Raw genomic sequence first — 26,184 nt, 5'->3', positions numbered from 1 at the left:
AAAGTAGTATGTCGTGATGGACGACATCAAAAGCAGCGGAAAGATCAAATTGTAGTAGGACAGCGAATTTGTTACGTGAGTGTAGTTGTTGTACCTTTGAAATTAGGGAAACTAGGAGAATGGGAATGTTACCAGTTTTTTTTCCAGGGGTCTTTTTATAAAAAGTTAAATAGTATTCTAACAAAATTTATTTGGTTGGGTAAAATTCCTAGAATTGCTTTAGTGTCTTTTCACCAATTATGGAGGGGGGGTAAATTTTCCTAATTTCTATAGGTATCATCAAGCCTATATTTTGCGTCAAGGTATGTATTGGGTCCTCCCAGAGCCCATTGATAATATCCCAGACTGGTTCTGGTTAGAATGGCGACTCATGTTTTCTTTGCGACTTGGTCATGTTCTTAGTATCAAAATGCCTAGGCTATATAAAGATCATAGAATATCTGTTGATACACAGAAAACTTTACGATATGTAAATAGTCTAACTCCTATTCCTATAAATAAATCAACAAATCAAACGATTTGGCTAAATCCCAAGATCAAAATTGGCAATTTTAAAATCATTTGGAAGCATTGGATGATGGCAGGAATACGTACATTGGAAGATATATTAAATAATGGTAAGCTGCTTGAGTTTTCAGAGTTGTAACAAATTTGGTCTTAACAAATCACAAAGTTTTAGATGGTTACAACTACATAAGTACATAAGTAGTCGCCTCCGCCGGGGCAGACCAGAGGTCCATCCAGCCCAGCGGTCCGCTCATGCGGCGGCCCATCAGGCATATTGCCTGATCAGCGGTCCCTGACTAATTTTATGCCTACCTCTACACTTATCTCTAAACCTTCCACTGCTCTTATCTGTACCCCTCAATCCCTTTGTCTTCCAGGAACCTATCCAGGTCATCCTTGAAACCCTGTACTGTGCTATTTCTTATCACGGCCTCCGGAAGGGTGTTCCATGTGTCCACCACCCTCTGTGTGAAAAAGAACTTCCTTGCGTTTGTTTTAAACCTGTCCCTCTTCAATTTCATCGAGTGACCCCTTGTTCTTGTGGTTTCTTTCAAATTGAAAAATCTGTCTTTGTCAACCTTTTCGATGCCCCTCAGGATCTTGAAGGTCTCTATCATATCTCCTCTGAGTCTCCGCTTTTCCAGGGAGAACAGCCCCAGCTTCTTCAGTCTGTCAGTGTATGTAAGGTTTTCCATACCTTTAATCAGTTTAGTTGCTCTTCTCTGGACTCCCTCAAGCATTGCCATGTCCTTTTTGAGGTACGGTGACCAGTACTGTACACAGTATTCCAGATGCGGGCGCACCATAGCCCGGTACAGTGGCAGGATGACTTCCTTCGTTCTGGTCGAGATACCCTTCTTAATGATACCTAACATTTGGTTTGCTTTCCTCGAGGCTGTGGCGCATTGTGCCGACGCCTTCAATGTCGTGTCTACCATCACTCCCAAGTCTCTTTCCAGATTACTGACCCCTAGCATTGATCCCCCCATTTTGTAAGTGAACATCGGGTTCCTTCTCCCTATATGCATGACCTTGCATTTCCCTACATTGAAGCTCATTTGCCACTTTTTCGCCCATTCTTCCAATGTCGTAAGATCCCTTTGGAGATTCTCGCAGTCAACCGTGGTTTCAACCTTGCTGAATAGTTTGGTGTCATCTGCGAATTTGATGACCTCGCATTTTGTTCCCGCCTCCAGGTCGTCAATGAATATGTTAAACAGGAGCGGTCCCAGCACCGATCCTTGAGGAACCCCGCTCGTGACCCCTTGCCAGTCCGAGTAATGGCCCTTTACACCAACCCTCTGCTTCCTGTCTGCCAGCCAGTTTTTGATCCATCGGTGGACCTCCCCGCGCACCCCATGATTCCATAGCTTCCTGAGCAACCGCTCATGTGGTACCTTATCGAAGGCTTTCTGGAAGTCTAGGTAAATTATGTCTATGGGTTCACCTTTGTCCACCTGGTTATTTACCCCCTCAAAGAAGTACAACAAGTTTGTGAGGCACGACCTACCCTTCCAGAACCCATGCTGGCTCGACCTTAGCTGTCCATTTTTTTCGATATGGTCACAGATGCTGTCCTTAATCAGTGCCTCCATCATCTTTCCCGGGACCGATGTGAGGCTTACCGGCCTATAGTTTCCCGGGTCGCCCCTCAAACCCTTCTTGAAGATGGGCGTGACATTAGCTATTTTCCAGTCCTCCGGGATCTCTCCAGTTTTTAGGGATAGGTTGCATATTTGCTGAAGTGTCTCTGCTATTTCATTCCTTAATTCCTTGAGCACCCTTGGGTGAATGCCGTCCGGACCTGGCGACTTGTCGCTCTTTAGCTTGTCTATCTGCCTGAGGACATCCTCCTGGCTCACCTCTAATTGGACCAGCTTGCTATCTTGATCTCCATTTTCTATTTCCTCTGGTTCCGGAATGTTGGATGTGTCCTCCCTCGTGAAGACCGACGTAAAGAAGTCATTTAACTTGTCAGCTATTTCTTTTTCCTCCCTCACTACTCCCTTTCTATCCCCATCATCCAAGGGCCCCACTTCCTCCCTCGCTGGTTGCTTTCCCTTTACGTACCTGAAGAATGATTTGAAATTTTTTGCCTCTCCCGCTAGTCTCTCTTCATATTCCCTCTTTGCTCTCCTAACCACTCGGTGGCACTCCTTCTGGCTTTCCTTGTGTTCCTTTTGGTTGGCCTGCGTTTGGTCCTGTTTCCATTTTTTGAACGATGTTTTCTTGTTACTGATCGCCTTTTTTACAGCTGCCGTTATCCATGCTGGGTTCTTTATTTGATTTTTCTTGCACTCTTTTCTGAAGCAGGCCATTCTGGTGGGGTTCCCTGAATGGAAAACTCTTAATAATCAATATAGCTTGGAATTCTTATGCTTTCAGGTAGATTTCATGGGACACCAGGCCGCACAATGGTATAAATTAATATCCGGATTTGTTAATAAAAAACCAAAAACTGGTCTTCGAGACATTTGGAGCATTGAGATCAAGCATCAAATTAATGTGTCTCAATGGCCACGAATTTGGTCTTGGAGGATGAGATGTACAGTATCTGCATAAGAACATAAGAAATGCCTGCACCGGATCAGACCTGGGGTCCATCCAGTCCGCGCACGCGGAGGCTCAGCCAGGCTTACCTGGGCGAATACCTTAATCATTTGTATCCCTCAATGTGTCCCGCAAGAAGATGTGCGTCCAATTTTACCTTAATTCCTAAAATGGTGGTTTCCTCCACCACATCCTCTGGGAGAGAGTTCCAGGCGTTCACCATCCGCTGGTTCTTTCTTTTGCATAGAGCTTTTTGGACCCCTGTTCATTTACAAAAACTAGATAGCTCTAAGTCTAATAGATGTTGGCACTGTCATCTTGAGGCTGGGACATTAGATCATCTTTTATTCTATTGTCCATTTATATTATTATTTTGGAAATCAATTTGGCCTCAAATAAATAGGATGTTAGAAAATCCGGTGGCCTTGACATATGATACTATTTTATTTGGCATGTCAATGAGAGTGAAAAGTCAGATTTCGTCAAATAATAACAAGCTTTTATTTATTTTGACTGGAGTTGCCATTCAAGATTACATTCAATTGGAAAAATTATGACAGATTAAACTACAATTTTTGGTGGAATTCTGTTTGTCATATATATAAAATGGAACGCACAATAGCAACACAGAGAGGATATTTTGGTAAATTTCAAAAAATTTGTGGACCATTAACAATGAGTAATAAACATTTTGCAATGAGTAATAAACATTTTCCCAAAGTAAGATATTTGAAATAAAGGGATGTGGGTGGGTAATATTTTATTAAATCCTATAATGCAGTGTTTTTTAACCTTTTTTGGGCAAAGGCACACTTGTTTCATGAAAAAATTCACGAGGCACACCACCATTAGAAAATGTTAAAAAATTTAACTCTGTGCTTATATTGACTATATATAAAGTAATTCACTTGAGTGCCACCGCCGCCATCGGGAACAGGCCGTCGCCAAGTTCTTCCTGCTTCTCTTCCCCGCGGGGCCGACCAACTCTCGCCACCCGTCGTCAATTCTAACGTCGGAGAGGACGTTCTAGGCCAGCCAGGCAGCGATTGGCTGGCCCAGAACGTCCTCTCCGACGTCAGAATTGACGCGAGTGGCGAGAGTTGGCCGGCCCCACAGGGAAAAGCAGGGAGAACTTGGCGCCGGCCTGTTCCCGATGGCGGCGGTGGCACTCAAGTGAATTACTTTATATATAGTCAATATAAGCACAGAGTTAAATTTTTTAACATTTTCTAATGGTGGTGTGCCTCGTGAATTTTTTCATGAAACAAGTGTGCCTTTGCCCAAAAAAGGTTAAAAAACACTGCATTATAGGATTTAATAAAATATTACCCACCCACATCCCTTTATTTCAAATATCTTACTTTGGGAAAATGTTTATTACTCATTGCAAAATGTTTATTACTCATTGTTAATGGTCCACTCAAGTGGCTAAAGAGCCGCAGTTTGCCGGCCTAGGGACAACACTGGTGGGTGGCCAGCTGTGCACCCCCTTGGGACGTAAACCCGGGGTGGGGCAGACCGCCCCCCCACCCTGGTATGCCACTATCTGTACCTCACTCCCTCCCTATGACCAAAAATTCTCCTTTCTTCTATTCCCCGTGTACACAACCATCTCTTTCCCTCCCTTCCTCTCTCCAAAGTCCATGCCTTCTGTGTCCAAACACTCATTCCCTCCCCCACCTCAGCATCTCTTTCCCTCCCTTCCTCTCTCCCAAGTCCATTTCTTCTGTGTCCAAAAACGCATTCCCTCCCCCACCTCAGCATCTCTTTCCCTCCCTTCCTCTCTCCCAAGTCCATTTCTTCTGTGTCCAAAAACCCATTCCCTCCCCCACCTCAGCATCTCTTTCCCTCCCTTCCTCTCTCCCAAGTTCATGCCTTGTGTCCAAAACGCACTCCCTCCCCCCTTTTGTGTTCCGTGTTTGCCTCCCAGCCCATCTTTGCAACTTTCTCAGCAAAACGAAGCTCAAGCCGCGAGGCTTGTCTTCTGCTTCCTGCCTGCCCTGCCGCACACAAATAGCCGAACGGAAGTATTCTCCGACGTCAGCACTGACGTCGGAGGGCAGGCTTTGCTTAAGCCCTCCCTCCGACGTCAGCGCTGACATCGGGGAACGCTTGCGATCGGCTATATGTTAGCTGCAGGGCAGGCAGGAACAGAAGACGAGCCTCGCGGCTCGAGATGTATTGAACTCCGCGGGTCCCCCGTCCAGCTCTCTCCTGTCCACGTGGGGCGGATCGCCCCTCTCCCTAGACTGTGGCCTAGGACCCTGGGGGAGCCCGGGGCCCCTGAATGCAGGACTGGTGGTACTGCCCTGATGGCGGCCCTGACCGTACGGCACACCAGGCAACATCTCGCGGCACACTAGTGTGCCGCGGAACAGCGGTTGAAAAACACTGCTATAATGTATAAGAATATATAAATATTTTTGATGTATTAGGGATGGAATTTTTGTAAAAGGAGGGAGGGGAAGGGAGGGTTTTCTGACCTGATATTAATTGTTTTAGATACTAGGAATAATATATAATATTCAATATATTATATATTATAAAATATAGGGTTTGACTGAAATGGGAAAGGGGGTTTAAATGTTATATTTAAAGTGGTACATGAAAGTTAATCAAGTGTATTTTATAAGTTTGAATGATTTTTTCTGATACACTTGTTGTAATATGTAAACATAAGAAATGCCTTCACCGGATCAGACCGAGGTCCATCCAGTCCGGTGCTCCGCACACGCGGCGGCCCATTTAAGTACTCCTTTCTGGAGACCCGACTTTACCGTATCCCTCAATATGATATGCAAGAAGGTGTGCATGAATAAAGAATTAAAAAAAAAAAAAAAATTAGTATAACAGCTTATTAGTTTAGTGTTTTTTCTTTTGTAAACGGTTTTGTTAACAATTTGTTTTTCTAATTTTATGTATGTTTTTACTATGTAAGCTGCCTAGGGATAGGCGGGGATTTACATTTTTTTAAATAAATAAATTCTGACAGTTTAGCAGATACAAACTGCATGCAAAATCTGTGCAAAGTTTATAAAAATGCTTATTTTATGAAGGCAACATAGATGCCTCCGTGACTCTCAGTAATGCACAAATTGCTCTGAGGCAAGTAGAACTAAGGAAGGCAGAATATTGTAACTTCAGCCCCTCTCCCCCAGGAATGCCTATGCCCAGATCACACAAAAGTCTTGTTAGAATGTATACTTGTTTGCACATATACAGCTTTTCTGTTTAAAGACGCATTTGAATCTTAAAACTCATACAAGGCTTCTCGGTATATTACCAGTTGCTTTTCGGGATTGAGATTTTTTTTTTGTCCCAACCTGTTCTAATTTCCTTTCATAATCTCCTTTACTATAATTATTGTAGCTGTTCCCGCTTCCCTTTTGTACCTTGTTGTTATTTAATCAGTTTTCTCATCCAAGTCTTTGTCCACCAAATACGTGTTGTATGTCCTTACCTTTTTTAATTGTACATTGCTTAGAAATTTTGATAATGATAATACTAAGTTAAATTATACATTTTGGTGGAATTCAGTTTGCCACATATATAAGATGGAAAAGATGATAGCGTTACAACAAGGAAAATTTCATAATTTAAAAAAAATATGGGGACCATTGACTACTTACTCTAATGATCAGATGTCTTAAGCACATGGTTAGGTTATACTTGGGGTGGGGTGGGAAACATGTATCATATGGTCATGGGAATATTGATAATGGGGGGGTATTTATTTTTATTTTATAAGAATATATGAATGTAATTGCAAGTGATTTGTGAAAATTGTTGTATTATTTATAATTCACTTGGTATGAGAACTAAAAATGAATAAAGATAAATTAAAAAAAAAAAAAAAGAAATTTTGATAATGTGATATAATCAAAATTTTTTTTTAAATTTTATAATTTTATATATAGATACATATACATTACTTGTATAAGAAAATAAAGAGAGAACTTCCACAAATTTTTAAAAGGAAAAAATTTATCTGGATACTATCCGTTTCATAATTAAACAAAATTTCACTCTTAGTTAGTCCACATTCTGGAGGAGAAACAATTCACATTTATGAGAGATATTTATAATGGATTAATTTCAGTAAACCATATTTGTAGAGTACATCTTCTTCTTACATTACTATGGGATTGATCCTACATTCCCTTCAGAGATATTTGAAGTTGTTATTCCCTTTCCTTCGAGAAAAAATTGTAATTGTGAGGGCTCAAAAAATTTATATGAATGTTGGTCCAGAAGGATCTTACATTTGCAAGGATATCTCAATTGGTATTTGGCCCCCAACTGTATTACAAACTGTTTCAGTTCAAGGAACCTCTTCCGTCTGGTCTGAGTTGCTTTTGAGACGTCTGGAAACATACTGATCTTACTGTCCAGAAAGGTCACTTCTTTCAGCCTGAAAAACAGTCTAAGAAGTGCCTCTTTGTCTTGTTGAAAGACAAACGACACCACAAGAGTAGTACAACAGATTACTTCATCCACTGAAGTTTCAAGGACTTCTGTTAAATTCAAAGGATTAGGAAGTTCAGGAGAAACTTCTGGACCTGAAGTTTTCTGTTTTGGTACTGGCAAGTAATATATCCTATGTAAAGGAGGTAGTCCGGCTTCAGGATATTTAAATATTTCTTTTAAGAATTTATAAAACATTTCCTTAGGAGGTGTTGTTAACACCTTAGGAAAATTAAGAATTCTTAAATTCAATATTTTCATATAATTTTCAAAGTTTTCCATTTTCCTAGTATAGAGTAGTCTATCCTGCAGTATAACAGTCTGAGAAGCTTGTAAACTTTGAAATTTCTGATCCAAATTTTGAACCTTTCCTTCCTGATCCTTCAATTCCTCCTGTAATTTGTCCAATCTCCTTTCTTGAAGAGTCACCTGAGGTAGGGTTCCTGCACATAGTTTGTACAAAGAGTCTAACGCCGTCCAAATAGACTCTAAAGTTATTTCAGCAGGTCTTACCAAAGGAAGGACTGTTGAAGCTTGTCCTTCACTCGCTGAAATCTCAGCCACCTCCTCCGATATAGTTATTCCTGCCGAGAGCACTTGAGGATTAGGCAAGCCCTCCAGCTCCATCGGCGACGCCATCCGTCCCTGTGGAACCGCCTCTATTCCCCAGTCTCGTGGCTGCAGAAGAGATGGAGGTCCCGCGGGGCTGAGCGAGACTTCGCTCCCGAGAGACAAAATCTCTCTCCGATTCGGCTCAGCCGGCACGCCCTGTGGCGAAGATGTGAAGAAGCGAGTTATTTCCTCCTGCCTCATTGAGGCGGATCCCGGCTGCCGGGCTGAAGCAACCGCTCTGCCTCGTCTTTTCGGCATGTCGGCAACAGAGTAAACCCGATAGCAGGTAGGAAATTTGTATTTCGCAGGAGAGCGCAATTCAGCATCCTCTCTACAACGCGGCCATCTTGTTTCTCCCCCAGATATAATCAAATTTTAATTAAACTTAAAACTACAGCTTACATTTATAACCATTTTTTTGTATGTAAAAGAAAAATTACCGTATTTTCACGTAGATAACGCGCACCCGTGTAAAACGCGCACACGGGTATAGCGCGCGGGAAACCGACATATATGTAAAACATTTTTTATATACCGCGCACACCCGTATACCGCGCATGCTGCCCCAACTCTCCCGTCACCGCCCGACTCTCCTTTCGCCCACCCCGACTCTCCTCTGGCCACCTCGACTCTCCTTTCCCCCACCCCGACTCTCCTTTCCCCCACCCTGACTCTCCTCTCCCCCTTGAAGTCCTGTCCCCACCCTGAAAGCCTGATGCCCCCCCCCTCCGTCCGATTCACCCCCCCGCAGGACCGCTCGCACCCCCACCCCGAAGGACCGCTCGCACGCACCCGCACCCCCACCCCGAAGGACCGCTCGCACCCCCACAGCCTCCCGACCCCCCCCTCATCATGTAGAAGCTCCTACCAGTATCCTGCTGCTTCCTCTTGGCGGTCCCGGCCCTTCTGTGAGCCCTGCGTCTGCGCTGCTTCGTCTTCCGGCGGTCCCGCCCTTTCTCTGACGTCAGACGCCTCTCTTTATATAGTCCAGCATCCTTCTGGCAGCAGCCACTGCCTTGTCACACTGTTTTTTCACCTTTAGGTCTTCGGACACTATCACAAGGACCCTCTCCCCCATCCGTGCATATCACCTTCTCTTCTCCCAGCATATAATAATAATAATAATTTTATTTCTAATATACCGCCCAACCAGAAGATTCCGGCGATTCACAGCAAGAGAACTGAGGCATATCAGTGAAGATGCAAGATACAGTAGGAATCAGTAGAATTCAATGCTATACAATACAATAAAATATAACATGATACAATAGTAAGATTTGCCTTTTTGTGGATGATACCAAGATTTAGAACAGAGTGGATTCCCCAGAGGGAGTGGAAAACATGAAAAAGGATCTGCAAAAAGTTGGAAGAATGGTCTAATGTCTGTGTATTAAAAAAAAAGACTACAATTGTTTTATCAAGGTCTGCTTCTGTTTTATTTTCTTCCCGATGCCTGTTCCAGGACCCTTGGCTCTGGAATTCAGGGACTTGCTCCTCCATCAGCTTCTCTAGTTTCCCCCAAAATAACCAAAAGACTCAACTAAGTTTGATGGCTTCCAGCTTAAAAGCCTTCATGGCTTACCAGTCCTGGCGGTGGCAGAGAAGACCATCTGTCGGGTGAAAGAGAGTTATCAGTGCTGAGGCCAGATGCCAATCTACCCGTTAACAGTGTCATAGCAGCCAGCGACTCCCCGACTTCCAGAGAGGTATGTCTAGTCCAGTGGTCTCAAACTCAAACCCTTTGGAGGGCCGCATTTTGGATTTGTAGATACTTGGAGGGCCTCAGAAAATATAGTTAAAGAAATGACAATTTTGCATGAGGTAAAACTCTTTATAGTTTATAAATCTTTCCTTTTGGCTAAGTCTTAATAATAATATTGTAATTTATAGCTAAAGAAACATATGATCAAGAAACTGTTTTATTTTACTTTTGTGATTATGATAAACATACCGAGGGCCTCATAATAGTACCTGGCGGGCCATGCATTTGAGACCACTGGTCTAGTCCATATATCAAAATAATTTGTCAGACCTTGAAGAGGAGTAGAAGGTTATTATTGAGGGTAAACCCTAACTTTCCCCTTCTTTTTGACCATCGCTGATCTCTAATGCATCAAGGTGCCAGTATTGAAGACCTCTCTGCAGGCAGAATGGAGACCTGCATTGAGGCTGAACTGCAGCTGGCGCAAGTGCCCTTGATGACTGAGCGGTGTGCAGCTGAAACATTTGAACAAGTTCCTCCATGGGCATGGCCCAGTACCACTCATCAAGAGTAGGCATCAGCAAAGGCTATGGAGCTGGTTCAGAGACATCCTAAGAAAGAGCCAGTGCCAAAATGGAAGCAGAAAACTGGCTGCTTAGAAACTGGCGCACCAGCATCTCCATTAAAGAGAGGGAGCGATCCTCTTGGTGCCTGTACTTCTCAGATGCTGGTTATGCTGATGCCCCAGCACCTTGCTTTGAAGATGACCAATGCTTATGCTTCTTTGGCTTCCCTTGACACTCAGCATTGTGGTCCTTTAGTGCTGATGAGAACGACAAACCCATACGTGTTCTCAATTTCAGGTCTGATGTCAAGAAAGATGGCAACCTCCTTGATGCTGATATTGATGCAGTGTAAGATGAAATCTGAGCGACCATCAAGGTCAATGCTTCTAGTGCCGATAATGGACCGGCCTTTGAGAAGTCAAAATTTTCTCCTGATGAACCCGACATGCCCTGCTGCAGGGGTTTTTTTGGACATCGAGAAAAGAATCCTCAATCTTGAGAAACATAAAGGGGCAAGGCTCAAATTGAGGCCGGTGCTCAGACCTAAAAAGCCACGCAATAAAGAAAGAAAACTTGATGAATCAAAATCTAAGAAAATAAAGGGAAAGTTACTAAAAATAAACTTTTGAAGAAAATGTTGAAGAAATAAGAGGCAAACCCAAACAGGAAGGCATTGACAAGGTTTCTGTGAAAACTACTGAAGAGACCATATAAGACCTCCCAGCTCCGCAGAAATAAACAGACTGAGGAATCTGTGCTCACGCATTGGGTGGGAAGATACGTGCATGATGGGATGCTGCTAGAATTTTCTAGTGGCTGTATACGCTAAGCATTAACTGCACCAGGCTCCATCGGATGACATCACCTAAATGGGAGAATACCAATGGCTTGCTTGCCCTTGGAGAAAAACAATACCATAATATTATTCAATCCAAATGCAGATCTACTTAAGGCAGCTAGAAACAGACTGAGTAGCTAATCTGGGTTAGCAGGAAGTACCCTGCAGATCCCTCCCAGGAGTAAGAGGTGGCATATCATAAGTCTTCATGGCTGAAAATGATTTATGAACCTGCTCTCCAAGTACTTGCACATTAGTATTCGGAGCTATTCGAAGCCTGTGTACATCACCCCCAATAGTAATACCTCTCAACTCACCTCAGTGTCACAGCCACTGAAACTGACAACTGCCGAATTCTTATCCACATCTAGAAGGTCAACAGGGACATCGCTCTGTATGGAACAAAAGAAAATTAATTAATTCTGCTTTCAATTATCATTCCTTTTCTGTTAGGTTCAGGTAAAGGTTCATGGATATAATATACCGCCTTCCTGTGGTACAACCAAAGATTACATTTTATTATATACAGGTTCCTAGTACGCTTACAATCTAGGTTTTGTACCTGAAGCAATGGAGACTCACCCCAAAAGCCTGCCCTCAGTACTTCTTACTCCTGTCTCCTAGAGGGAGGGGACAATTTTCAAAGGGTCCTAATGTACCTGAATGTATACCACTTAGGTTATAAGTGGTATATAAATGCTAAAAATAAATAATGTACTGTTAACCAATTAAAATGCATTAATTTGAATTAAGCATACTGGGGTAATTTTATAAAGACTGTTCTTGCATATATCTGCCTGTACATACATGTAAAAGGCCTCAAGTGAATCTCTTCATAAAGGCAGTTATTAAATACCAACAAATACATTTTATAAAATTACTAGGAGTTTAAAAGTACATGTGATGACAACTTTTACAAAACACAGCTTTGGGAGAATAGTGCAGAATAGCAATTTATATGCTTTTTTCTAAAATTTGTGCATACACTTACTTCTAATCCTTAGCAGGCAGAAACATACATGTGTAGGCGTAAAAACGCCTGTAGTAACATAACTAGTGTATTATAGAGCATTATATCAGACCTGTGGTACAGCTTATAACGATCACAGAATATACAGTGCTCTAGTACAGTGTTCTTCAACCACCGGTCCATGGACCAGTGCCGATCCACAGAAATTTCATAGAAACATAGAACATAGAAATTGACGGCAGAAAAGGGCCATAGCCCATCGAGTCTGCCCATACCAATGACCCGCTCCCTGATTCTTACTCTCCTAGAGATCCCACATGAATATCCCATTTTCTCTTGAAATCTAACACGCTGCTGGCCTCAATCACCCGCTGAGGTAGCTCGTTCCAATGATCAACCACCCTTTCGGTGAAGAAGTACTTCCTAGCATCACCCCGAAATTTCCCTCCCCTGATTTTCAGCGAGTGTCCTCTGGTTACCGAGGGTCCTGTAAGACTGAAGATATCATCTTTCACCTCTATACGCCCAGTAATATACTTAAAGGTCTCAATCATGTCCCCTCTGTCTCTTCGCTCCTCCAGCGAGTACATCCGCAGTTTCTTTAACCTTTCTTCATACGTGAGTTCCCTGAGCCCCAAGACCATTCTGGTAGCCATTCGCTGAACCGACTCAATTCTCAACACATCTTTTCGGTAGTGTGGTCTCCAGAATTGAACACAATACTCGAGATGAGGTCTCACCATGGATCTGTACAGTGGCATTATGACCTCAGGTTTTCTGCTGACAAAACCCCTACGGATACAGCCCATCATTTGTCTTGCCTTAGACGAAGCCTTCTCTACTTGATTGGCAGCCTTCATATCATCGCTAATGATCACTCCTAAATCACGTTCCACCGTGGTCCTGGACAAGGTTTCACCATTTAGTGTGTAAGTTCTGTGTGGATTTTTTTTTCCTAGGTGCATCACTTTACATTTTTTAGCATTGAAGCCTAGCTGCCAAGTGGATGACCACTGTTCAAGCTGTCTTAGGTCCTGCGTCATAAAGTCAGGCACACTGCTTTTGCCAACTATGTTGCATAGTTTGGCATCGTCGGCAAACAGTGATACTTTTCCTCTAAGTCCTTGGGTCAAGTCTCCTATGAATAAATTGAATAGAATCGGCCCCAAGACGGAGCCTTGAGGTACTCCACTCATCACTGCTGACGTTTTCGAGGGGGTACCGTTTACCATCACCCTTTGAAGCCTACCATCTAGCCAATCCCTTACCCATGTAGTGAATGTATCCCCCAATCCCATCGATTTTAGTTTGTTCAACAGCCTGCGGTGTGGAACGCTATCAAAAGCTTTGCTGAAGTCCAAATATATCACATCAAGGGACTCACCGGCATCCAGATGACTGGTCACCCAACCAAAGAAGTCAATCAGATTAGATTGGCAGGACCTTCCCCTGGTAAATCCGTGTTGATGTGGATCACGTAAATTTTCTTCGTCTAGAATTTTGTCAAGTTCCTGTTTGATCAGTGTTTCCATGAGTTTGCACACTATGGATGTAAGACTCACCGGTCTGTAATTTCCTGTCTCTGTTCTGCAGCCCTTTTTGTGGAGTGGAATTACGTTAGCTGTTTTCCAGTCTAGGGGTACTTTTCCCTTGCGCATGGAAAGGTTGAAGAGTACGGATAGTGGTTCAGCCAGAACTTCACTCAGCTCTCTGAGTACCCTGGGGTGTAGATTGTCTGGCCCCATGGCTTTTTCTACTTTGAGTCTTGAAAGTTCGTGGTAGACGCTACTAGGTGTAAACTTGTAATCACGAAACAGGTCATTTTGGCTGTCTCTTATTTGTAGTTGTGGACCATCTCCCGGTGCTTCACAGGTGAATACTGAGCAGAAGTATTTGTTTAGCAGTTCTGCCTTGGTAGTATCAGATTCTGCGTAGTTTCCATCTGATTGCCTAAGGCGTTCTATTCCATTTTTGTTTCTCTTCCTGTCGCTAATGTACCTAAAGAAGGATTTGTCCCCTTTTTTAATGTTCCGTGCTAGATCTTCCTCTGTTTGAAGTTTGGCTTCCCTGACTGCCTTTTTGACAGCCTTAGATCTGGCCAGATAGTCTTCTTTTGCCTCCCTTTTCCCAAGATGTTTGTAGGCGATAAATGCTTCTTTTTTCATTTTAATGAGGTCCGAAATTTCCTTGTTGAACCATTGTGGTTTTTTGTTTCTCCGGCGTTTGCTTACTGTTTTTACGTAGCGGCAAGATGCTTCGTTCAGGATGTATTTTAGATTTGACCACATAGTTTCCGGATTGTCAGTTTCTACATGGTTTTGTAGCTCTTGATGGACAAAGTCTCTCATGTGGTCGAAATCTGCCTCCCTAAAGTTGAGGACCCTCGTTGCTGTGTTTGATTTAGAGAAGCCTTTCCTGAGGTTGAGCCATACCATGTTGTGGTCACTGGAGGCCAGCGTGTCTCCCACTGATACTTCCGAGACACTGTCTCCATTTGTGAGTACTAGGTCCAGTATTGCTTTTTCTCTGGTGGGTTCTAATACCATTTGTTTGAGTTGTGCACCCTTAATGGAGGTTATTATTCTTTTGCTACCGCTTGTAGTTGCTGAGAGGGTGTTCCAGTCTGCATCTGGCATGTTGAAGTCGCCTAACAGTACTGTGTCACCACGCAAAGTGATGTTCTCTATGTCCTCAATCAATTCTTTGTCTTTGTCCTCCTGTTGTCTTGGAGGCCTGTATACCACACCGAGGTAAAGGCATTTTTCATTCCCTCTGGCCAGGTTTACCCAAAGTGATTCCCCTGTGTATCTAACCTCTGTGATCCTGGTAGTTTTGATATTATCCTTAGTGTATAGTGCTACCCCCCCTCCTAATTTGTCCTCTCTGTCCCGACGAAGTAGATTGTAGCCTGGTATAACCGTATCCCACCCATGCGAGTCTGTGAACCAGGTCTCGGATATCGCTACTATGTCAAGGTCAGCATTCCTTATTTCTGTTTCTAGTTCCAGGATTTTGTTGCCCAAGCTGTGTGCATTAACATACATTGCTCTCCAAATTTGTGATGATATGCCTATCCCCGTTAGTGTGGTACTTGTTTTTTTGTGTATACTATGGGTACCTACCTTAGGCTCAGAAGTGTGGGTTTTACTTGCTTCCCCAGGATGGATCCTTACTGCTCTGGTATGTATGTGTGAACCCTCCCCCAACTTACCTAGTTTAAAGCCTTCCAAAGTAGATGTGCTAGTCGATGTCCAAAAACTTTCTTTCCTCTCTTTGTTAGGTGAAGTCCGTCAGGTCCCTGCCGTCAGGTCCCTGCCGATCCACAGGGCCAGCACGTGCATCAGGCCCAAAACAGTGTTCTTCAACCGCCGGTCCACGGTGCAATCGATGCGGCGTTATCTTCTAGCCAGCTCCCTCTTCCAAACTGATTCAGTGCACAAAGCCATGGGCAGTGGCTCCTACGGGCATCCTGCGCCTGAACCGGAAGCCTTCTCTCTGAGGTTGCAACGTCAGAGGGAAGGCTTCCAGATGAGGCATGGGACTTGCAAGGTGCAATTAGTACTATTATGGGGGCGGGGTCTGGCCCACGACTTAGCCCAGTGTTCTTCAACCGCCGGTCCACGGACAGATGCTGTTCCATAGAATAATTCTTTTATTTCTGCCAGTTCATAGATGTAAAAAGGTTGAAAAACACAGCTCTAGTATCTTATAAAGGAAATACTTTTACTCAGACATGTCCAGATATGAATTTCTGAAAGTTTCAAGCTTATTTAAAATTTGTTTAATCGCCATATCATATATCCAGGGGCGATGTACAGTTCTAAAAATAATTTAAACAATACACAGGGGAACAAAGAGTTCATATAGCAAATACATGACTTTCAAAACAGACGGGACTATTGGGTAAATAGAACAGAAATACAATAATTGGAGGCAGATGCATCAATCAAGGAGAATTACAAGAGGAGGGATTTTTGTTTTATTTTTTTGTTTGTTTGGGTTAAAAAAAAAAAAAGTATTTTACTTTAATTTAGTGTTTTTTCGATGTCTAGTAGTCAAATGCATCTTTAAAAAGAAAGCATTTTAACTAACTCTTAAATCTGTCAATGTTTCTTTCCTCCCTTAAGTAGACTGGCAAGGAATTCCACAATTGAGGGGTCACGAAGGAAAAAATGTATTGTCTTTGTGTATTAATGGTTTTAAGTGATGGAACGGTTAACAAATGTTGGTCATTAGATCGAAGAGTTCTAGTGGAGGTGTAGGGAATTAGAATCCTTTCAATGAAAGCTGGAGACTTATAGAGTTGGGTCTTATATAACAGACATATTTTGTAAATTATTCTATGCGATACTGGGAGCCAATAAGATTTTTTAAGAAGTGGTGAAACATGGTCAAACTTTTTGCGTTCATGGTAATTTTAATAGAGGCATTTTGAATTAGCTGTAAATTTCTAATCTCTTTTTGAGCAATACCCTTAAATAAAGCGTTACAGTAATCAATTTTAGAAATTATCTAGTTACCATTGGATAATCAAGGAACAAAAGGGGCGCTCAGAGAAAATAAGGACATAGCAAATAAGGACATTTGCTTCAGTCGTTATGGAAGAAGATGTAAGAGATCTACCTGAACAGGAAATGGTTTTCAAGGGTGATGATGCAGAGAAAATGAAAGAAATCTCAGAGAATCTGGAAGATGTACTAAGCCAAATCAACAAGTTAAAAAGGGATAAATCACCTGCACCGGATGGTATACATCCCAGGGTACTAAAGAAACTCAAACAAGAAATTGTTGACCTGCTGTTAGTGATCTATAGCCTGTCACTAAAATCATCTGTAATACCTGAAGATTGAAGGGTAGACAATGTTATGCTGATTTTTAAAAAGGGGTCCAGGGGGGGCGTGGCTTAACGCGAGCACAGAATGGATGTGTGATCGTGACGCTCCTCTCCAAATGGGCAACTGACATTAAATAAAAATATCCCAATACTATTTATTTCAATTGAAAATAATCACAATTGAAGCAGAAACTATTGAAAATCTATATTTAACATCCTCTTGAAGAAACGAAGACAAGAACTGAGTAAGAGAAACCAAAGAGAGATTTGCCGGTTTACTCTCGATGAGACGGCGAGACATTGAATTAAAGACAGAAGAAATTAAAGAGAGAAGAGTTGGCAGATTGGATATTGTCCTCCTCTGAAACTGAAAAAGTTTTTAGCGCTGAAGTGAAGACATCGGGGCACTAGAGCGGAGAGACACTGGTGGCAGGAAGCTGACGGTTGTTTGAATAAAAACTTGTGCCTGCTGAGGGGGATAAATCCCGAAGTAAGAGAACAAGGGGAGTGATAAAATCGGCGAAAACTGTGACAACAGAAAATCAAATGCTGAAGATAATAACTTAAATATAAAAAAAAAAAAAGAAAACAATTCCTGTCAGAAAAAACGCAGAAAAGATCTGAAGCGAAGGAGAAAAGTAAGACAACTAATTTTACCGGTCTTTCTGTGTGGTGATACGGCATGAAAGTGAGAAGAGCTGTAAAAAAAAATTTTATTAACTGACTAATATTGAAAAAGGGACGGATCCTATTGTGAGACCGTTGTTAGCTAGATTCCTGAACTGTGGCGGTTTGAAGCGCTGAGTCGGAGCCGAGAGACTAATTGATTGATACTTTTATTGTTTTTCCCTCGGCGCTAAATCGGCGCAGCATCAAGACAGATAACATATAAAAAGGAAAAAGAAATATCAGCGAAAACAATCTGATGATACTGAAGGTCATAAAAGTTAAAGAAAGTGTGATTATATCATTTGCCGATTTGAAGGCTAAGAAAATGAGAGAAGGCTCTTGAAGACTTAAATTGAAGAAGACTTGCAGCTTTCTCAGAACGGTAAATTATTCAAATTTAACTGAGAGGTGTCTGACAAGAAAGAAAGAGGGGATAAGGAAAGATAAATTACTGATTCTAACGGCTTGTCTCTGTACTGATGTGGAGTTGAACTCCTAAGTGTGGCAGTTTGAAGCAGCCATTTCCAGATTAAAGCTGAAACGGAGACCTGAGTGATTATACTGATCTTATAGCCTGAAGCCAATCTTCTTGTTTGCTCACTCTCAGCGTTGGATCGGCATTGAAGCAGATAACAGGAAAAAAAAAAAAAAAAAAAAAAAAAAAATTAATTAAAAAGGATTTATTCATCAAAGGAGATATTTTGATAGAGAGATTGACATCAATTGAAGACTTGAAAGAAAAGAGACAAGCGGCGAAATATTGAAACTGATACAGAGAGACAGTGAAGGCAGGCTGAAAAAAAAAAAAAAAAAAAAAAATTAAATTGACCAAAAGAGGAACTTTGACTGAAAGTGACTATTGTGTCTCCTAATAAATATAAAGAAAGAAGAACCAAGAAAAAGAAAACAACAACATGGCAAGTACCAGACAAAACAAAAATGAGGCTGGTACATCTGCAAAAAGACAGAAACAAGATCAAATAACACCAAGCAAGATACCACTTCCTATTGATGAACCAGACATATTAAGCAAAGCTGAAGTCATGGAAGAATTAAAACAAATCAAACAAATGCTTAAAGAAACTATAACTAATATGTCTGAAATGAAAGAAGAAATTTTAAATATACATAGACAAATGGAAGTTAACAACAAAAGAACAACTGAACTAGAATCAAAAATGGAAAATATAGAATGTGAATCAAAAAGATGTAAAAACGACAGCCTAGAATTAAATAAATTAAAAGATCAACTGGAGGATTACGAGAATAGAGGAAGAAGAAAGAACATCAAACTCTTTGGAATACAAGAAAATTTAGAGGGAAAAAATACTATCCTTTTCCTTGAAAATTTAATTCCAAAAATTCTACAATTAGACTTGAAACAACCAATTGAAATTGAAAGGGCGCATAGAATCCCAATTAAAAATTTAGAAAATAAAAACAGACCAAGACCAATCATTTTCAAAATGTTGAGATACCAACAAGCAATAGAGATACTAAATGCTGCAAAAAAAGATAAAAACTTAAATTATAAAGGATCAAGATTATGGTTTTTACCAGACTTCGCCAAAAACACAGCAACTAAAAGAAAAAGACTACTAGACATGAGACCTCTACTCAAAGAAAAAGGATTTAAATATGGTCTATACTACCCGGCGAAAATGAGAGTGTCATCTGGAGACAAGTCCTTATATTTTGAGGATCCCGAAAAACTAAAAGATTTTCTCTCTAAACCAGAACCTATGATATATTAACATAATATATTAAGATGGTTTTGAAGACTCTATGAAAAATTAGAAAATATAACATATCGAAATATTTGAAGAAATGGAGGAAAACAATACAAAGAAAAGACAATAATAATTATATGAAAGAAAGAACAGAATACAGAAAAATTATTAAATAATACACTGCATATATGTTTTAAAATAATTATATGTTGAAATCATAATACTAAGGAAATACAAATTAACATATTGTTAAATGGAAAATGATACATTAATAAAATGTTATGGAAAATGATTAAATAAATATAAAAGATCAATATAGATAAATAGAAGGGAAATTTGTTAAACAATTGAATATTGATTGCCTGGAATGGGGAGAGTGTTAGGATTACAGTTCCAATGTGTATCCTTAAGCAGCCAATGTATTGGGTGGGAAAGGGAGGGATAAGGAGAATATTTATTAGAATAATTAAGGGAGATACATTAGGGTTAAATATGTGTGTCGTGAAAAAAATTTTTTGGATATTAAATATGAAAGAGGAGAGGAAGAATAAGATAATGAAAAATATTAAAATATATAATGTCTTTTAAAATATATTCTATTAATGTCAATGGCCTGAATCACGTAATTAAAAGGAAAAAAATATTAACATTTTTAAAAAAACAAAATGCAGATATTTACTGTCTGCAAGAGACCCATCTTAATATGAAGGAATCACAGAAATTATCAGGTGGATGGATAAAAGAATGTTTTTTTGCTCCAGCAGTGGGTAAAAAAGCAGGGGTTGCAATCCTTATAAATAAAAAATGTATGGCCAATATAAAGGTAAAAAATTCAGATCCACATGGAAGATGGATACATATCGATATAGGTATGGGAAATGATACCCTGACGTTATTTAATATATATGCCCCTAATTCGAATCAATCAGAGTTTTTCAAAAAGCTACAAAATATGTTATTACCACTGGCTGCCTCTAATTTAGTGGTGGCTGGAGATTTTAATGCTGTAATGGATCCATTATTGGATAAAAAACCAGGTAAAAATATTAAATCTTTAGGTCTAGATAATTTAATTCGATCATGTGATTTGAAAGATATATGGCGTATTCTTCATTTTAATGATCAGGAGTATTCATTTTGTTCACAGGTTCATAAATCATTTTCAAGAATAGATTATATTTTTGTTTCAACAAATAAAGTGCAACAAGTGATTAAAGCCTCCATTGATCCTATTATCATTTCGGATCATGCGGGAATATGGATAGAATTACAATTAGATCAATTAGAAAATAATAGACCTCTTTGGAGATTTGATAATGCATTGCTTGTGGATGACAAATTTTTGGAAAATTTTAAAACACAAATTAATGAATTTTTTCAAATAAATTTAGTGGAAGATACATCTATAGAGAATGTATGGGATGCATTTAAAGCAACTATGAGGGGTAATATCATATCATATTCAGCTTTTATTAGGAAACAAATTAAAAAACAATATATAGAATTAGAAAAAGAAATAAAAATATTAGAAGCTAAATTGATAAGTAAATGGGAATATGAAGTTTTGCAAGCTCTTTTGAAAGTAAAAGGTAAATATAATGAATTAACTTCAAAAATGATAAGAAAAGATTTGTTTTCCAAACAAACGGTGTATTATGGAAATTCTAATAAGGCGGGAAAATTATTAGCAAATTATCTTAAGGCAAAAAAAAGGAGAACTAATATTAATGGAATAAAAGATGATAATGGTATAATAACAAATCAAACAAATATAATATTAAAACAATTTTTAAATTTTTATAAGGATCTATATTCTTCCGAACCTTATTTGGAGAAACAAAAAGATGGAAAAAAATTTTTAGATTTAATAAATGGACCTAAGATTCCTGATCATATAAAACGAAGTTTAGAAGAACCTATATCATTAAAAGAATTAGAAACAGCATTGAGATCTCTTAGAGTTGGATCCGCTCCAGGTGGTGATGGTTACACAGTAGAATTTTATAAAACATTTCAAAATATCCTCTCCCCACATTTATTAAAATTATATCAGACACAACTTATAAAAGGTAATATAAAAGGTACTATGGCTGAATCAATAATAATTGTTTTGCCTAAGCCAAATAAAGATCCTACTTTGGTTTCAAACTACAGGCCTATATCTTTGATAAACGTTGATAATAAACTTTTGGCGAAAATTTTGGCTTTGAGATTAGCCAAAGCTCTCCCACATATTATAGATATGCATCAAACGGGTTTCGTTGCTAAAAGACATTCCTCCAATAACTCTAGACTATTATTTCACATGCTAAACTTATCAAAAAAAATGGATGAACCGGCTTTTACAGTTTCATTAGATGCTGAGAAAGCATTTGATAGGATAGAATGGAATTTTATGTATCAGGCTTTAGAATGGTTTGGTATAGGTTCTGGATTTATACAAATGGTAAAAACATTGTATAGCTTCCCGATTGCAAGATTAAATATTAATAATAAGATATCTGATGGTTTTCAATTGCAGAGGGGAGTTAGACAAGGTTGTCCTTTATCTCCTTTGTTATTTGATGTTGTATTGGAACCCTTATTGTTAGCAATACAGCAAACGAGGGAGATACAAGGAATTCCATATTCAGATATGGAATATAAAATTTCGGCTTATGCTGATGATATTTTGCTTTATTTGAGAAATCCAGAGTCTACCTTATCTTCTTTATTGGAATTAATTGATAAGTTTGGCAAATTTTCAGGTTATAAAATTAATTGGAATAAATCTGAAATTATACCCTTGAATGTTTACTGTGTAAAAGGATTATTTGATATTTTTCCATTCATATGGAAAGAAGAAGGATTTAAATATCTAGGCATTCAAGTTAAAAAAACAATTGAAGATACTGTAAAAGAAAATGAAAAATATGTATTAAAAAAAGTAACGGAGTTATGTGAACAATGGAACCCATTACATATATCTTGGTGGGGCAGAGTTCAAACTATTAAAATGATGATGTTGCCTGTGGTTTGCTACCAAATGAGTATGATACCTATTTATTTTCAGGGGTCCTTTTATAAGAAGCTTAATAGAATTTTAACAAAATTTCTTTGGCTTGGTAAAACACCTAGAATAGCTTTAGTAACCTTACAAAAATCAATTAAGGAGGGAGGGGTAAATTTTCCAAATTTCTATAGGTACCATCAAGCCTATATTCTACGTCAGGGTATGTATTGGATCCTCCCAGAACTTATAGATAATGCACCTGATTGGTTATATTTGGAATGGCGCCTTATGTTTCCCCTAAATTTAGTTCATTTACCAAGTATTAATATACCTAAAAGATACAGAGAAAATAAAATAATAATGGATACTTGGAAAACATTGAGATTTATTGATAAATTAACACCCATCCCAATATATAAATCAACTAATCAATCCATATGGATAAACTCCAAGATCAAAATTGGCGGAGCTCAAATCCTTTGGAAGAACTGGATTATTGCAGGAATTAGATCTCTAGATGATATTATTTCAGAAGGTAAACTGCTGGATTTTTCACAATTGCAACATAGATTTGGTCTTAATAAAACACAAAGTTTTAAATGGTTGCAATTGAAGCAGGCCATTCAGGTTGGGTTCCCTGAATGGAAATCATTAAACAATCAATATAGTTTAAAGTTCTTATGCTTTAAAGCAGACTTCCTAGGACATCAAGCCGCATTGTGGTATAAATTAATATCTGGATATTTGAATAAAAAACCAAAAAATGGTCTAAGAGACATTTGGAGCATTGAGATTAAACATCAAATTACTGCATCTCAATGGCCACTAATTTGGTCTTGGAGAATGAGATGTACAGTGTCAGCATCTATGAGACAAACTTGGTTCTTTTTATTACATAGAGCTTTTTGGACCCCTACACGTTTGCAAAAATTAGATAGTTCTAAGTCCAATAAATGCTGGCACTGTAATCTAGAACCAGGGACATTAGATCATTTATTATATCATTGTCCTTATATTAAAATATTTTGGAATTCAATTTGGCCACAAATTAATAAATTAATGGAAAATCATATTGCAATATCATATGATACAATTTTATTTGGAACAATGATGAGAAAAAAAAGTCAAATTTCACCAGAAAATAATAAACTTTTATTAATTATGACAGGGGTTGCCATTCAACATATAACTAACAATTGGAAAAATTACAACAACCTAAACTACACATTTTGGTGGAATACAATATGCCATGTTTTTAAAATGGAAAGAACAATAGCAGTACAAAAGGGGACATATAATAAATTTATAAAAATATGGGGGCCATTGACAAAATACTGCAATGATTAAATAATAGAATACTTTTTCTTCTTTTCTTCTTTTAGAGATTTTTTTTTTTTTTTTTTTATGACACACATATAGGGGGGATAAGGAAAACAATTTATATATAATATATTATAATATATGATACAAAATGTAACAAATGATTAAAAAATAATAGAAGGGTGGGGGGAGGGAAAATGAATAAAATTTATCCAGAATATATTGTAGTAGATATAAATATGTTATTAAATAATTATCAATTGTATTCCAATATGTTGTATACTTTTATAAAATTTGAAAATATTATATTAAAGCAATAAAAGGGTGGGGGGAGGGTGAAGGGGAAAATCAAATTCAGACATACATTGTGTTAGATATAAAAGTGATACCATGCATATATCAAATGTATTTTATTATTATGTACACTTTTTGTAAAATTTGAAAATAAAAATATAATGGAAAAAAAAAAATAAAAAAAAAAAAAAATAAAAAGGGGTCCAGGGGAGATCCGGAAAAGTACAGACTGGTAAGCCTGATTTCAGTGTCGGGCACAATGGAGGAAACAATTCTAAAAAATAAAATTCTCCAGATGGGGTGAGGTGGGGGAGGGGAGGTGTTTTGAGATTTTTTGCTCGCAACTTGTAAATTGAAAAATTTGAGTCCTGTTTCATTACAGTATCCGCTGTATTTTTTTTTTAATTCTTTATTCATTTTTACATATTACAACAAGTGTATCAGAAAAAAATCATTCGAACTTATAAAATACACTATCACTTTAAATATAACATTTAAACCCCTCTTTCCCATTTCAGTCAATCCCTATATTCTATAATATATTGAATATTATATAATATTCCTAGCATCTAAGACAATTAATATCAGGTCAGAAAACCCTCCCTTCCCCTCCCTTCCTTTACAAAAGTTCCATCCCTAATACATCAAAAATATTTATATATTCTTATACATTACAGGATTTAATAAAATATTACCCACCCACATCCCATCATTTCAAATATCTTACTTTGGGAAAATGTTTATTACTCATGTTTGTTTTTGAAATTTACCAAAATATCCTCTCTGTATCCGCTGTATTGATTTGGTTTTTGGCTCAATAAAAATCATTTGAACATAAAAAATAAAATTATGGAACACGTAGACAAACAAGATTTAATGGGACAGAGTCAACATGGGTTCAGCTGAGAGAAATCTTGCCTCACCAATTTGCTTGACTTCTTTGAAGGTATGAATAAATATGTGGATAAAGGTAAGCCGGTTGATGTAATGTATCTACTGTAGATTTTCAGAAAGTTTTTGAGAAACATAACATAACATTATACTTATAGACCGCGTTACCAAAAGGTTCTATGCGGCTTACAAAAGATTATAAACATTAAACATAATCGTATATTTGAATGAGTCAGCTAGTCGGGTATTTGGAGAAAAGATAAGTTTTTTTTAGCTATTTTCTAAAATGTCTCTAAGAAACAACTGTGAGCAACAATGATTGAAATTCTTTTTCATGAGAAGCTGCTGAGATGCTAAAGAGTGATTTAGGAATTTCTTGCTTTTACAACTTTTTACAGAAGGGAAATTGAACAGAGCATGAGTTTTTCTACTGCATTTGTGTGTAGCTATGGAAAAACTTTTAGCCAGATAAGTAGGTGCTGCACCAAATAAAACCTTGTAACAAAAACAGCCCAACTTGAACAATACCCAAGCTTCCACAGGCAACCAATGGAATTTGCAATAAAATAACACAACATGATCGTATTTCTTCAATCCGTAAATCAATCCAATTGATGAGTTCTGTATCAATGATAATCTCAATAATTCCTTCTTAGTAATTGATAAATAAGCAATATTGCAATAGTCAAGGAGACTCAACAGATAATTTAAAGGCTGAAAATTAAAAATAGGGTCTATAAAGTAAAATAACTTTTACGTACAACAGCATCTATCTGGTTTTCATAGTAAGATGTTTATCTAATACGATTCCTAAAATTTTAATTGTTGGATGGATTGTATAAGATGTTGAAAGTATATTGATGGAAGGTTCATGAAAAATATTGGTAGGAGATGCTACAAAGAACTTTGTTTTATCAGAATTAAGCTTAAGTTTATCCTCATGAGAGGCTCCTGAGAAAATTAGTCATGGGATAGGTGGCAAGGTTCAGTTGTGGATTAGGAATTGGTTATTGGATAGAAAACAGAGTAAACAGTTGAGTGCCATAGGGATCTGTACTGGAACCAGTGCTATTTAACTTATTTAAAAATGATCTGGAAATTGGAACGACGAGTGAGATGATTCAATTCAAATGGAAGTTCTAAAGAAATACTCAGTTACTCATTACCCATTGAACCCCAATCTGTAACTTTCCCCTCTTCACTATTGTATTATATTTAGACTCATTGTACGATACTGTATTAGAC

General features: G+C 38.6%; 1 protein-coding gene across 5 annotated transcripts in view; it reads right to left on the bottom strand.

Annotated features, from left to right (window-relative positions):
- BBS7 (Bardet-Biedl syndrome 7) overlaps positions 1-26,184 on the bottom strand; it is a 454,813-nt gene that overhangs the window by 164,517 nt on the left and 264,112 nt on the right. For all 5 annotated transcript variants that reach the window (XR_004538826.1, XM_033938299.1, XM_033938327.1 and 2 more), the window contains one exon: positions 11,557-11,631. Coding sequence is in view for 4 of the 5 variants with exons in the window: in XM_033938299.1 (XP_033794190.1) it covers positions 11,557-11,631 (75 nt within the window). In the remaining variant the exon portion in view is untranslated. The remainder of the gene's footprint in view (positions 1-11,556; positions 11,632-26,184) is intronic.

Source organism: Geotrypetes seraphini, chromosome 1 (assembly GCF_902459505.1).
Source record: "Geotrypetes seraphini chromosome 1, aGeoSer1.1, whole genome shotgun sequence".
NCBI lineage: Eukaryota > Metazoa > Chordata > Amphibia > Gymnophiona > Dermophiidae > Geotrypetes > Geotrypetes seraphini.
This window is presented reverse-complemented; position numbering and strand designations above follow the sequence as displayed.